The 14,140-nt window shown below is 43.5% G+C and overlaps 1 protein-coding gene across 2 annotated transcripts in view; it reads right to left on the bottom strand.

Annotated features, from left to right (window-relative positions):
- Positions 1 to 12,290, bottom strand: part of PAX3 (paired box 3) — a 112,175-nt gene extending 99,885 nt beyond the window's left edge. Inside the window, exons 1-4 of one of the 2 annotated variants that reach the window (XM_043996412.1) lie at positions 12,170 to 12,290; positions 10,471 to 10,706; positions 8,948 to 9,077; positions 7,695 to 7,829 (exon numbers count right to left, since the gene is read on the bottom strand). In XM_043996412.1, coding sequence (XP_043852347.1) covers positions 7,695 to 7,829; positions 8,948 to 9,077; positions 10,471 to 10,706; positions 12,170 to 12,254 — 586 coding nt within the window. In that variant the 5' untranslated portion in view covers positions 12,255 to 12,290. The remainder of the gene's footprint in view (positions 1 to 7,694; positions 7,830 to 8,947; positions 9,078 to 10,470; positions 10,707 to 12,169) is intronic. The other variant, XM_043996411.1, reaches the window with a different exon arrangement.
- Between the last annotated feature and the right edge of the window lie 1,850 nt (positions 12,291 to 14,140).

The raw sequence follows: 14,140 nt of genomic DNA, 5'->3' as shown, positions 1-14,140 counted from the left end.
TTAGCTGACTAAAACAGCTATGGTCTGTCTACACCACAGCATGACTGGTAGAGATCTAGAGAAGCAGACAGACTGAAGAAAAGAACTAGTATACAGTCCCAAATAAAACAAAAACAAGACCTAAACAGAGCAGCAAGACACATACAGATGATAAATAAGGACAGGCAGATAGGAAGAAACTTTCCAGATTCTCAGGATACAGGGTGGCAAATTTTTTTTTTAAGAATCTGCTAGAAGTTTCCCAGCTTAAATCAGTGTGATCTGTCGACTTTTTCAAATCAAATGAAACAACTAGATGAGAATTTCAAGAGAAAAAAAATGCCCTTCAAAGACTTTCATCATAACAATAAAAGGACATATTCAAATGTACTGAGTGCTTTGACTCAAATATTTGACATTTCATCTAAAAGTCAACACTGTCAGAAAATCTGGAGGAAATACTTTTTCTGGAATCCAATATGTTAATTTCCACTTATGTGATGCAGTGCTATATTTTTATCATGAAATCTTGATGACACCATATAAATCCAAGTCCAATTCGGTAGACAATTAAAAGTTTATCTTGTACAACTGGGGAATGGTTTACTCCTACTGTGATTCATAGTGGCCTACTTATAAATGAACTATAACTACATACATACAAACATCTACTCTATTACGGGCAGTAATAAATACAAATGAGAATCATCTAGCCATCTATAAATAAACAACGAATGGAAACACGTGCAAGAAAATATAGTAAATGTAGTTCTCAGTTTCCTGTGAGTTTAATTATGCACCATATTGTTTAGTATAAAAAATGGAACCCTCTTTAAATCATACCCACCAGGAAGACAATTTAAAGGAAACTGATTGGATTCGGGTTCCCCCCTCCCATGTATGTGTTACTAGCCCCAAACCCAAACTGTATTTGATAATAAATGTGTCAATCCAGCTTTAGTTTTAAACATGAAATAACCATACGTAATTCAAAGCATCTTGAGGTTATGTGTTTCATGACTGCCCCAAAATTGGAAGCGTTTCATTTACGGTTTCTTAAGGATCATTTGGCCGTTAATCCGAAGAGGTTTCATAGGCAAAGAAAGCTTCTCCAGGACAGATAAATTGAAATGATCTACTTTGATCTCGGTAGTTAAGAATCAGTTACAATGGAAGATGAACAAGGGGCAGAGTTACTGGCCTTTTAATTTGTAACAATGGTATCAACAAACAACTACTTAATCAATATTTGGCCAGGCACACTGAAACCTTCCTTTTCAGATTTTAATTCCCAGTTGTAAAACAACTGCAGAGCAACCAGTGAGATAAGACATTAAAATGACTGCTTAATTGCCTTGTAGTGTCTCCTTAGTTATAAATGTACATGCCTAATGGTTCTGGAATCTTTACCCGCTTAAAGAAATTGCCTGTCTTAGCAGTGGAATCACCCAACTCAAGCATCTCCACACTGTACTCTGGTCATAGTTGGGGGGTTTGTTTTGTTTGGGGGCTTTTAAATCTCATTCTTTTCGCGTAGCCGCGCAAAGTTGAGGCGCCTTACTTAACAGTGAGGGGGTGGGACGACTTCAGAACAAATTAGGGGAAATTCTTCTCCGCCTTATACTTAAGTGTACATTCCTTTCGTTAGCAAAAGATAAAAAACCTCTCCTGTCAGAGCCCACGTTTAAGACTTTAAAATTTAATTTCACGCTTACTGTATTTTCCCCCTCAAAAAGTATTTGTTCGTGGATTTGAAATGACATTTATATGGAAAAATTTGTATCCAGTAGATTTATTGCTTAGCATTTCATTCAGTTTCTCCTTAACTAAAGAGCACTTGCTAGTTCTACTTCATTTCTCATCCCACTTTTATTACTTCGCCCTAGGGACTCTTAAATGATCTATCAGCGTGAGTACTGCTACTCTCTAGCAAACCCCTGTCGTTCCAGGGCTATCAATAGCCAAATCAAATACAAAAATAAACATCTAATTTTCAAGCACTTAATGAGAACATTTGCATGTTTTCAACGCCTACAAAAGAAATGTACGTGCATGAGTTCACCAAAAAAATCTTAAAATTCTATTTCTTCTGAGTTCAAATAGATTGCTTTCCCACCCCACCCCAATCTAAATATTACCAAAATTTCTACCAGCATTCTAATTCTCTTGCATCTCTGATATTCACATCTTGAAATTTAACATGTGACCAATTTAGAAATTTGGTGCTGTAATTATTTCAGAGAAAAATACGTTTAAAAGATAAAGCTGCAGTAGTCTAAAAAGAATAAAGAAACCCTACATTCTAGAAATGGGCTGTTTAGTGGGAGAAAAAAAAAGACCTACAGGCATTAGCATAAAGTCAAAATTTCCCCTATGATTTTAATCTGTAAGAAAGTTAGTCTTTTCAAAAATGTCCTCCACAGCAGCGTGAAAAGCTAGCATTATGGTTCCTTCCATTTAAGTGGTGCCCTGCTAATTATAAAATTGCTGGAGGTTTTTATTCCACTAGTAATGAAATACTTAAAACACTTTTCAAGTACTTTTAAACTACTAAAAAAAAGCCACCTCAAGCCAAATACCACTTAGGTGGTTATTTTTTCCCCCTCTAATAATTCTTGAAGCAATCGTATTTCCTAAATGAAACATGAAGCGAATGAATCCTCTATTGCTCAGGTTTAGAAAATAAAAAATAAAACGGGTTGGGGTTTTGTTTTGTTTGTTTTGTTTTGTTTTTGAGGTTGTTTTTTGTTTGTTTTTTAATTGTCCGGCGGTGCGATAAAGGGACAGGATTTTTTTTTTAAGCAAATATCCCAACTCATCCTTGCTTGAGGTCCATCGAGTCTGGCAAAAGAATTGTGTCAACCTCCCTTGCTAACTTGTTCACACACACACACACACACACACACACACACACAATGAAAGTGTATCTCCGACCCCAATCAAAACATCAATTTGGCAATCTAGCCTTGCTCCCCCTTAGCCCAGGAGCAGCCACTTCAAAGCCTATACAACAAGCCAGTAATTGTAACATTGCATCTAAATATTTAAGCTAGAGGCTTGTTAGTCGCGTGTCCAGTTTACAGTCGTCATCTGTCCTCTAATTCCATTACAACACAAAGTAAAAATGTTTCCCAAAACTCACAAACAGGAAAAGCGTCACCCTAGCTGGAGGAGGAGGAGGAGGAGGAGGAGGAAGAGAGATGGAGAGGAGGAGGGATGGAGAGGAGGAGGAGGGAGGGGAAGAAGAGGGGAGGAGGAGGAGGAGGGAGGAGAAGGAGAAGGAAGAGGAGGGAGGAAAAGGAGGAGGAGGAGGAGGAGGAGGAGGAGGAGGAGGAGGAGGAGGAGGAGGAGGAGGAGGAGGAGGAGGAGGAGGAGGAGGAGGATGAGCAGTTTCTATTGACTGGTCACGGCTTTTGTGTTAAAGGCTTTCTTTAAAATAAAAAAAAAATAGGGGGAGGTCGCAGAAATTTCGCTAATGTGAGCCTGGGGCAAGAATAAGAGGAAAAAAAGAAGGGGTTTTGGGGGGGGCGGTTGCGTCTAGATGAAAGTGAGAAGTGCATAAAGGAGGGAATTGAGTCGGCTTCGGCCCTAGAGTTAGCAGAGAGTAGCTCCGCGAAAGAGAGGGGGCTGAAGGCGGAGCGGCCCTTTGACGCAGTGCGCATGACTGGGGGCACTGGTCCATTGTGACTGCGCCTAAGGGCCAATTCCGCTGCGCCGGGGGAACAGAGGGGCCCATTGAGCTCAGGGCGGTCGATGTCACCCTGAGCCTCAGCGGCGGCGGCAGCCTGCGTCTCATCTCTCCGTCGCCGGGACCCAGTGGCCAAGCCTCTTGCTTTGGCCCTAGTTGGCAAAAAGGAGGCCTCTGGCTTATGCATCTTTAGCCAGGGCAGCTAAGGCAGCTGGGCTCCAGAAGGCAAAAAAGCCGTGGTTCCCCTTGCTACCCCCTTCCCCTCCGCTTCCCTGCCCCACCCCCATCCTTCGCCCCAGCCCCAATCCGGCTGGGAGTCAGAATAAAGAGAGGGCGAGAGAAGCGCTGTGGGCCGGTCCAGCTCAGCTCATCTCGAGCGGAGCGTGCGCGACCGGCTGGTACTGCGCCCCCGGGCTCACCCTGCTGGGGCCCGCCTGATGCTTGAGCAAGGGAGAAGCTTAAGAAATGAAGGGGACTGGAAGAAGTGGATGCCTAAAGTTGTGACACCTTTTAACCCACTCTTCGTCTCTCCCTCCTTTCCTAGATCCAATGGTGTCTCAGAATGAGACAGAATCTCGCCTTGGTCTTGCTTCCGAGACAAGCTTGAAAAAGAGCAGATAATAAGTAGATGGATAATAATAGCAGATAATAGACTGCAAAGTAGTGGAGAATGAAAGCAGAAATAAATCCTAACGAACCCTGAAGATACTGGATTGAGGAAGAAAGCCTCGAGCAAAGTACCCTCCTCGGATGAACTGTCAGGTCAGCCAGGGTACCTTATGGACATTTACTGTTTTCCGGTTGGGCCAAGCCCAATGCCCTGAACTCCCCCCTCCTCTCGATCTATTTTGTTGTCCATATATCGAAGAGAAAGTGTTGGAGTTCTTCTTGAACCTGCCCCCTGTTTTGTTGCTATTTAAGTCTTTGCCGAGACTTCTCCAGTCATTTGCTCTTGGGCTAGGGAGGGGAAAGGCGGGGTTGACTAAAGATGCAGCTTCCCTGACAACCCCAAATTAAATTGGGCTTTGGAGTCTGAGGTGTATGTTTGCGTGTAACAATGGGGCCGGTTTTTGTTTTCTTTTTTACCCTTCTTCTAGAAGACCACTCTGGTTTTAAAGGATGGGCATAGTTTCTCTTGAGAATAGCAGCCGGCATAGCTAGACGAGTAGAAAGACTAGAAACATTTTGTAGGTGAAAATAGCCACTTTTTCCACGGTGGAGAGTCCATAAAACTTCTTGGAGCAGCAGCTATTGGGGCTCATTGAATAATTCATCCCTCATTGCAAGCCCATAATGTCTATTCTCGGCCTTTTGTGGAGCTGTTTTCTCTTCTTTTCTCCTTGAATTATAAAAAGGTTGCCTTCTTTTGTTCACATCAAGCTGCTGCTAGCTGAAGCTTTGTCTGGGCAAAGCTAAAGTGTGAGTTTCAATGGACTCTACCCTCTTTGTTTTCCAAGTTCATCTCCAAGTGTAGATTGTGTATAGAAGGCCTTCTTTGTAAAAGCTGGAAAAGTTGTACAAATGTTTGACCAGCTCATTTGGTACTTTTTGTCTCCTCTCCTTCCACTGACTATGTGCAGAAAAGGGCATTCTAGAGAGCCAGGGGGCTGCCAGTAACAAGTAACGACCAAAGCACTGGACACCAAGAAGCATCTCTCTTCCTTTCCTCTCTCCTTCCCACTTCTCTCCTCCACTTTTCCTCTCCTTCTCTCTTTCCCCTCTTCTCTGATACCCCTATTATCTTTACCTCTCCCTTCCCCTTTCCTCCTCTCTCCTTTCTACTCCCTTCTTCTCTTCTCCCCTACCTTCCCCTTCCCTCCCGTCTCCTCCCTTCTCCCCTTCTCTCAGTTCCCTTTCTTTCCCCAATCTTCCCCCTTTCCTCTCCTCTTTTGTTTTCTCAGTAACTGAACTAACTACAAAAACTTCAAGACTCTCCCCTTCAATATAAAGATAATTGCTCTTTTGGTTTTGTTTTCTTTGCTTGCCTTCTCACCACCCCCCCCCAACTCTATGACAGGAATAAAGTCTTGGCACCCTTTGGGAGACAGGTTACATAGGAGTTGGAAATGAAGCATATTTAAGGCAGATCATCAGTTCTACCTTATCAGGGGAAAAACAAAAGCAAACAGCAAAAATATATCTTCCTCTCTAAGCCTGAGGTTTAATTTAATTTACTCTTTGATTATTTTTATAGCGATTTCTGAGCATCTAGCCTCCCCATTTATTCCAGATATTGGCCCTGATTTGTAGTCAACCTAAATGTTATTTGAGTTGCTTTTTAAAATAAAAATGCCATTAGTTTACCCAGAGGTTGGGCTGAAAGGAAATAGTGCCTGACAAGGAACTAGAAAAAGACAGAAAGAGATCCTTTTAGCTTCCATGGGATAAGTATCACCCTGAAAGAGTGATCTGAATGGGAGGCTGAAACCTCAGCTGCTTCAAGGAGGATCACAGAAAACTAACTGGGCATTTGACTACTCTCATCAAACGTTGGGGTAACACAAACTGTTGAAAATAAGTGTCTTGGACTTACCCCAAAGTTTCATAAATGGAGACTCCAGCCCATACCTCCCAGCCTAACTTGCAAACTGAGGTAAAACCAAGTGACAGGCAGGCAAACGAAAACTCCAAGCAACACAAACATTCCTTTCCACCATTCAACTCTCTTGTAAGTAAACTGTCTTGTGGAGAAGGAAAAAAGGGGGGGATCATTTCTTGGGTGATGGGCTCATTATTGGAAAGTGTTCTGACAAATCTTAAACCAAAAAGTAACAGAATCTACTTGTTCACCCGACTCCACCCACTTTAGAGTCCTCCTCCCCCCATCATTTTAACGTGATTAATTTTATTTTTCTTATTGTACTAGTGACTTTAGACAAATAAATATCTTAAAACTCACTGTTAGGTAAAGTTAAAACATTAAAGAATTTAGGCACATCTAGAAAAGTTTCCCTCTCCCCTTTGATTCTTGCAAAAATACAGCTAATAAGAAGCTTGGGCTTTTACTCCATTTGGTTTCTACTTCTACCTACCATGTGCAAAATCATGGACCCTTCTGTGGAACTAGAAATCAAAAGATGTGGAAGGGATGAAAAATATATACCACATTTAACACTCTTACGCACAACACACTCTATGTGTAACAAAATTAAAAGTGAACAAATGAAATAGAATAATTTCAATCTCAATTTATATATGTATAAATAAAACATGTTTAAAGTGTATGTATCCAAAATTCATTTGGGTTTATACTGCTCCTTACTCCTTTAGAGCCACTTCAAAAAGTGATTTTTCCTCATTCCTTTGAATTCTTGCTAGTGAATCCTCTCCAAAACCACTTTCTCTCTCTCTCTCTCTCTCTCTCTCTCTCTCTCTCTCTCTCTCTCTCTCTCTCTCTCTCTCTCTCCCTCCCTCCCTCCCTCCCTCTCCCTCTCCTTTCCTCTTTTTTTCTCCCCTCCTCCCCCCCCCCATTTGTATCTTAGAACTAAGAATGTATCCAGACGTGAGATATGGGCCCTTTTTGGTCTTCCTTCAACATATAAGAATATTTCAACAACTCTAGCCTCACATGATTTTTTTCCACTGGACAACCAGGTCCCCTAAAGCACCTCAAGAAGGGTTGATCTCAGCGAACTCCTGACACTATACATCCGAAGTCAATACAAGCAGAAGAGCGAAGATCCTCCAGATAACAAACACCAAGTTCTCACAACACCAGTTCTCAACAATGCAATCCGATAGGGAGAGTAGGGAGGGCAGATAGAGGAGATACGGAGAAGGGTAGAAAAGAAAGGGGATCAGGGGATCGCAGTGCATCTTTCTCTTTTCTTTTGAATTTACCAATACCTGTGCTGTAGCAAATAATGACAAGTAAGGTGCCCTTCCCACGAAAACCGCCTAAAGTACACTGAGAAGCAATTGAAGCCAAAAAAAGCGGGCAAGCAAACAACCCAAAATCCATGAATCTCCAGGTTCCCAGCCTTCGAGTGCAGTCAGGGTTCAACAGCAAAGAAACTCGCTCTTTTACCTCTTTCGCTCAAGATCCCGTCAATGCTGTGTTTGGTTTTCTTTTCGTTCTCTTCCACTTCCTTCCTTTCAATTTCTGCATCTTCCTCCTCTCCTTTTCCAAACTTACTTCTCAGGATGCGGCTGATGGAGCTCACTTCAAGGGGGGAAACGGAAAAGTTGGAACACTGAAGGGGTTGCTGAAGGGAAAGATACCCCAAGTGCTTCGCCAGGCTGTCTGAAAACAACCTTCAAAATTTCCCAGCCTTGTCTCTTGGAACCTTCCTACCTACCTCTCATTGAAATGTACGCAAACACTTGTCTCCCGCATCCCCAGAACCGATTTAGATAAGAGTTTAGTGTGACCCACGGAAACAGTGCAGCGCCAAATTGAGGACGCCAAATTACATACATCTCGTCCTTTAACTTTTAGGAAGCATTTCCCTCGGCCCTAAGGACTACAGTCAAAGTGTCCAGGCCAAGGAACAGCTTTCCAAAGAGGGAACTCTTTGGAGCAGAAAGTATTGAACTACAGTGTTCGTTTTCAGAGAGTACCTCAACCAAGTTCTGCTCGGAAAGTAAACTTTTTTTTTTCAGGGCATAAAGGGTTTCGATTTCAACTCCAGAATAGTTTGCTATTGTAAAATCAAAAGAAAAATGCATTCTCCTTCATTTATTTTTTCCAGATTCCAGTCTGGTAAACAAATCCATGCTCTGAAATATCTCTTCTCGCAGGGAGAAGGGGAAAAAGTAGTTTCCATTTAATTAAAAACAAACTCTCTCTTTCTCTCCTCCCCTCTGCTCCTCTTTCCTCCCCCAGTGGAGACGCTTCAGCTAGGGGACGGTTTGCTCTACATCTTCCTTCCTAGACATTGAAAAGTCTCCGGTGGCATGTCCTCTATTTCCTTTATGATGAGGTTACGAAAACATTTGTTTCTTTTTAAAACAGACCATCAATATTAATAAACACTTTGCCTCCCGGGTCTCTCTCCTTCTGTGCCTAGCCTACAGGCAGTCAATCTCGCGGCTGCTTAGTAACTTTTCCCTGAGGCTTCGAGGAGCAGCTAGCCTTCACAAGATAAAGGTTATTAATATCCAGGTTTCCTAAATGTTTCCTGGCCCCGGGAACCGGCTCCTTATTAGATGTCCCCCACCCCACCCCCCATCGCCTTGCCCAATTATCCTGAACTAGGCAGTTGCTACTTGAACCAGTAGACTAGGAGGAACAGGGACTGAAAGCTGGACTTGGGGGGAGATGTGAGTGATTCTCAGTACCTGAGGGGACGGTGTTTCGGTCACAAACCGCGTCTTTTAGCAGCTTATCTCGAATTTCCCAGCTGAACATACCCGGATTCTCTCTTTTGTATTCCTCTATTTTCTTCTCGACGTCAGGAGTTGTCACCTGCTTTAATAGAGCAAACAGACGAGCCATAAAGTTGATACGATTGGCCGCTGAAAGGGTAGAAGGACTACTACTTCTACAACTTTTACAAATGAGCTTTAAATGGGCCTTCGAACTCGAGTCCTCCTTATCTGCTCCAATTCCCTTCCAAAGTTCGCTCTTAGCATCAAAAACGAACCACAACTCGCTGAGAGTATTTTCCTAGGAAAGGAACTGAGACAGAGGCAAAGAACGGTAAACCAGACCCTCAGAACGTTGTCTTTAGGCTTAATGAAAGGCCGGGTTGTAAACTAGCAGTAATAAGTCCGAGGGATTCCTGACCACGACCCATCTTTATGGCCACTATATGGGGAGGGCGGAGGGCATCTCAGCTGAATCTGCGGGAACCCGAAACTTAAATAACTGGACCCTGGAGAGAGAGCCTAGGGAAAAACTACTCCTAGATGCTTCAGTCTCCTTAACTGACGGGGAATAGGAAGCAAAGTTGAGAAACTGTTTCCCTGATTTTAAAAATGTAATTGATTTTTAAAAAATCAATGGATAATTGGGGCAAGGAAATGCGCAGAATCTTCATTTTCTTCCAAATATCTCTAAATTCTTCTATTATTTTTTTCTTGAATTTGCCTTGTTTCTCCTCTTGGTTATGTATATTAAAAAGAGCTTAAACGTCACCAGACCTTGGCTTTATTTTAGGAATAACAAATGAAGATTCTCTATAGTATCCCCCCACATCCCATCCCACCCCTCCCCCCCAAAAAAAAACCCCAACTGTGCAAAAGTTTCGGTAAGAAGAAAAGGAAGGGGCGGGGGCTCCTTAAAGAAAACCGGGAGAGTCCTCTAAAGTTATGGCGGGGAACTGCTCTTCAGCCTTTCATCTGTTTGTTTCAAAGTCACCTGGACTTTTCTGTCCTTCCTCACCCCTGGACAGTTTGAGTTTGTTATGAGAATAGATTCCAACTGCCAGACACCATAAAAAGAGAGCAGGCTGGAGAGAGTTGGGGGGGGGCGTGTTGAGGGGGTAGCAGAAGGGAAGAGGTGGTGAGATAAGGAATCAGAGAAAGGCCTTCAACAGGTAGGCCTGCATAACTTGCACAGTTTGGGGAGGGGTGTATGTGTATATAAAAATAGCTTGTACATTGGGTTCTCGGCAAAAGTCCAAACCCATTTCTTGTCTATAGGGACAACCCTGTTCTCTCAAGATTTAATCCAGTAGGTATATGAGAGAAACAGCCCGAGACAACACCGAGCACTTCTCCGGTTATAGAAACATTTGCACTAAAAGTCTCATGAATGAAAAACTTCTTACCCGCCCCAGCCCTCCACTTCCTACCCAACACCCAACCAAAGAGAATCAGGCCAAGACGGCAACAAACTTTAGCTGTCCTGGAATCCTCACCTTGGGTTTACTGCCCCCGATGGCTCCTGGTCTAATAGAACCAGTCTCCTGATACCTGCACAGGATTTTGGAGACGCAGCCGTGGGACACCCGAAGCTGCCGAGAGATGACACAGGGCCGGATGCCATGGTGGGCCATCTCCACTATCTTGTGACGGATGTGGTTGGGTAGTGGCCTGCCATTGATAAAAACGCCACCGAGCTGGTTGACTCTACCCTGTCCTAAAGGAGTGGACACTTAGAAAAAGAAGGGAGGGAGAGGAAAGTAGAAATGTTCATTAAAATGAGTTTTTAAAGAACAGACACACAAAACATCTTAAAAATACAGCATGATAGGACCAGTATTTTACAACTAGAAGCTGATATCAGTGTCAATCAATATATTCACCTCATAACACTGAATTATTTTGACCAGAGACTTTCTCTTGAATGATTAGAACTCTGAAGAGGAGGGGGAAAACACCCACTTCAAAAGGGCCTTATGTGATGATAGCATTAAAGGGTGTAAACCACTTGTCAAAAAATAAATTGCTTTTTCTCCAGTGTCTGGGGGAGTTGGGGTACTGGCAACTTTGGAAAAGTAGAGAAAGTTTTGGAAAAGTTACTGGCCATTTTTTCCCCTCAGAACAGCATTTCAGAGAGAAGACACCCCAGAAATGAAGGCAACCCACCATTGCCTCCTCTCTAAGAAAATAAACCCTCGGGTTCAGCTCTTCCATTTACCAGGGGATTGGACTGTCTGACGATCCTTAGGATTCTCGATGGTGAGTGGACCATTAGAGTCTCAAAATAGCCCAGTGAAAGACCAAATCATCCTGTAGTTTTTCACCTGTTACACTTCCTTCTCTTCGATTGGGAGTTTTGAAATTGAAGAAACTCACAACGAATAAGAAGTGGCATGGACAGGGCATCTGAGACTAGGGGAGGACTGTACTGTATATATCATACTCTATCACATTATACTACCGTTGCTTTGCATTCTCTCCATTTAAATTGTTACATTATATTATGTTGGTAAATGACGTTAGTGACACTTCCCTCAAAATTACACTACGCTACACTTCTTGCAAATGAAGCCTCATGCAAACTAATTCTCAAGTCCATGCCTGGTGGCTTTCCCAAAAAATATTAGACAGATCTAGTTTCCCAAACAGATGTAAAATATTTGGGACTTGGGCTGAATTTAAAATGACCAGAACTAACAGCTGAGCTGCAGATGATAACAACAAAAACATTGCCTTGGGACTACTGGTTTGACACAAGATGCTGAGAAGGAGAAGATAGCCCTGGCCATTCTCAGGCAACCCATTTCTACTCATTTTAGAGCTGCAGACGTGCTGCCTGCCTTCGGGATCCAAGAAGGGTTTATTTAGTTTTAGAGCAAAGAAGTTCCCCAACAACAACGACAACAATCAAAAGTGGCTAGGAAACGAGAGCAATTCATTCGAACCAACTGAAGTGTGTGTGTGTAGGTTAGGGAGGACCGTCTCCATTTGCAAAGCGAGAGACACATTTTGACCTTGCTTCCTTCCAGTACTGTTTAGGTCCAGGATTGGTTTTGTTTGTTAAATGAGAACGACGCAGAACTGAAAGCACGAAATGCCGGAGGAAACTCACTCAGACTCGAAGAGCTTTGGACATTCTCCCTCTTAAGGTCTGAGGCTTAGGTTCGGGCCAGAGGAGGAAGGGGCCAAACTTACCTTCTAATGGGAATCCGCTGCGAGGGTAGTTTTGTCCGGGAGCTGGTCGCATCATTCTGGGGACAGCTCCAGCCAGAGTTGTCATTTTGGAGACAGCTTCACTTTAAAATTATATCCAGGTGAAGGCTAAAAAAAAAAAGAGTAGGGAGCAGCTCTGGCAATCTAGAACTCGGCCGAATCAAGCAAGCCCCTCCCCCTCCAAAAAAAGAAAAAAGAAAAGAAGGGAAGAAGGAAAACTTCTCCCTGTCGTTTGGTCAGAAAGATGCGATCTTTCCCGATCGAAATGCAAAAGGAGAAAAGGACGGGTGAGGGAACAAAAGAAAAACCAAACCCACGACAACAAAGTTTTGTGCAAGTCTGGGGACGTTGCACAAGCCGGTGTGAGGCGATTTAAGCCACGGTGTAGGGATTGGCACACTTTGATATGAAACGGGGGAGGGGATGTAGGGAGGGGGAAGTGATGGTGGCAGGAATGATTTTCTTCCTGTTGTTGATACAGAGTGAAAGGAACTCTGCTCTGGAGTATTTATTAGTTCTTTCACCCAAAGCTCGATCAGGAGCCCTGAGCTGCGATTGGCCAACACGGAGACTGTCCCGTCTAGAGGATACACGAGCTGATTGGGTGAAATCCCCAACTTTCTCTTCTCATCATTACAATCGAGGCCTCAGTAGAGGAGGGTGACCCAGTCTATTGCTCCTTCCCTTGATAAAATGTCCTTTCATAGCAAGAAGTGGACAGGAGAAAATGCAAAGAAGGGGAAAAGGAGAATGTCTTGGAAATCTAGCTGCTCAGTACAGTCTCGCTCTCCTCTCTCCATCTCTCTCTCTCTCTCTCTCTCTCTCTCTCTCTCTCTCTCTCTCTCTCTCTCTCTCTCCTTTTCTCTCTTCTCCCTCTTCTCTCTCTCCCTCCTGTTCTCTCTTCTCTCCCCTTTCTCTCTCCCTCTTTTCTGTCTCTCCTTGTCTCTGTCTCTGTGTCTCTTTCTCTCTGTACCTCTGTCTCTCTCTGAATCTGTCTCTCCTCTGTGTCTTTGTCTGTCTCTCTGTCTCCGTCTCTATCTGTATCTGTCTGTCTCTGTCCCAGTCTGTGTGTGTGTGTGTGTGTTTGTGTGTGTGTGTGTGTGTGTGTGCTCTTTTGGCACCGTGCCACTTGAGGGGAGCGATTACAATAAGGAGGTATCCACGACCCTCACAATTTCTCCAAGTCAGTTCCCTCTAGTCACCTTTTCTTTAGACTGGGGTTGTAAACGTGCAGCTGTTTGTGCGATTCCCTGGTCAAAGAGTGTGGGACAAACCAAAGGAAAAGTTCAGTCTGTGTGCTGATAAAGTTCTTTTGTTTCCTCGGACTAGGGGTGGGAGGGAGGAGGCCGAGGGCAGTGATGAAGTCCGAGGACCAGGGGGCGGGGGGAGCAGGGAGAAGGAGGAGGAGGGGGAGATGGAGATAAAACAGTCTCTTCTCTCTCTCTCTCTCTCTCTCTCTCTCTCTCTCTCTCTCTGGATCTCTCTTTAAGCTCAAATCTGAGGGAAGGGCAGACTCTAAATGTAGACTTTATAGATACAGAACCAGATTGGAGAGATGCATCTTATATGTTAAAGTTTTGCTCCCTAGCATTTGTTCTCAGGAATTTATTGTAGTATTCAAACTAAACCGCGGGGGAAAAAGAAAAGGAGTTAAGTCTTGGCTAGGAGCTGAAGTGACCACAGCAGGATATGACGCCAGGAGTGTTGTAAAGACTGTCTGTCCTTAAAGAAGGTACTATTGTGCATGTCCTTTTATTTATAACTTGGTAAGTGCCAGCAAACTCGCCTCCTTTACACTCTGAAGTGCCAACCCCGCGCTCCACAGTGCGCTTTATTTGCAAAAGTCTATTCAGAAACTGTCACTCCCGAGCCTCAAGTTATTCAAGGCCTTAATCAATCAAAAGGATGAGAATCGTTCAGGTTTTCCCCCTTTGAAATAAAGGAAACAATGAG

This window comes from Dromiciops gliroides, chromosome 3 (genome assembly GCF_019393635.1).
Source record: "Dromiciops gliroides isolate mDroGli1 chromosome 3, mDroGli1.pri, whole genome shotgun sequence".
Taxonomy (NCBI): Eukaryota; Metazoa; Chordata; class Mammalia; order Microbiotheria; family Microbiotheriidae; genus Dromiciops; species Dromiciops gliroides.
The sequence above is the reverse complement of the archived record's forward strand: the minus strand, read 5'-3'. Positions and strand labels throughout refer to the sequence as shown.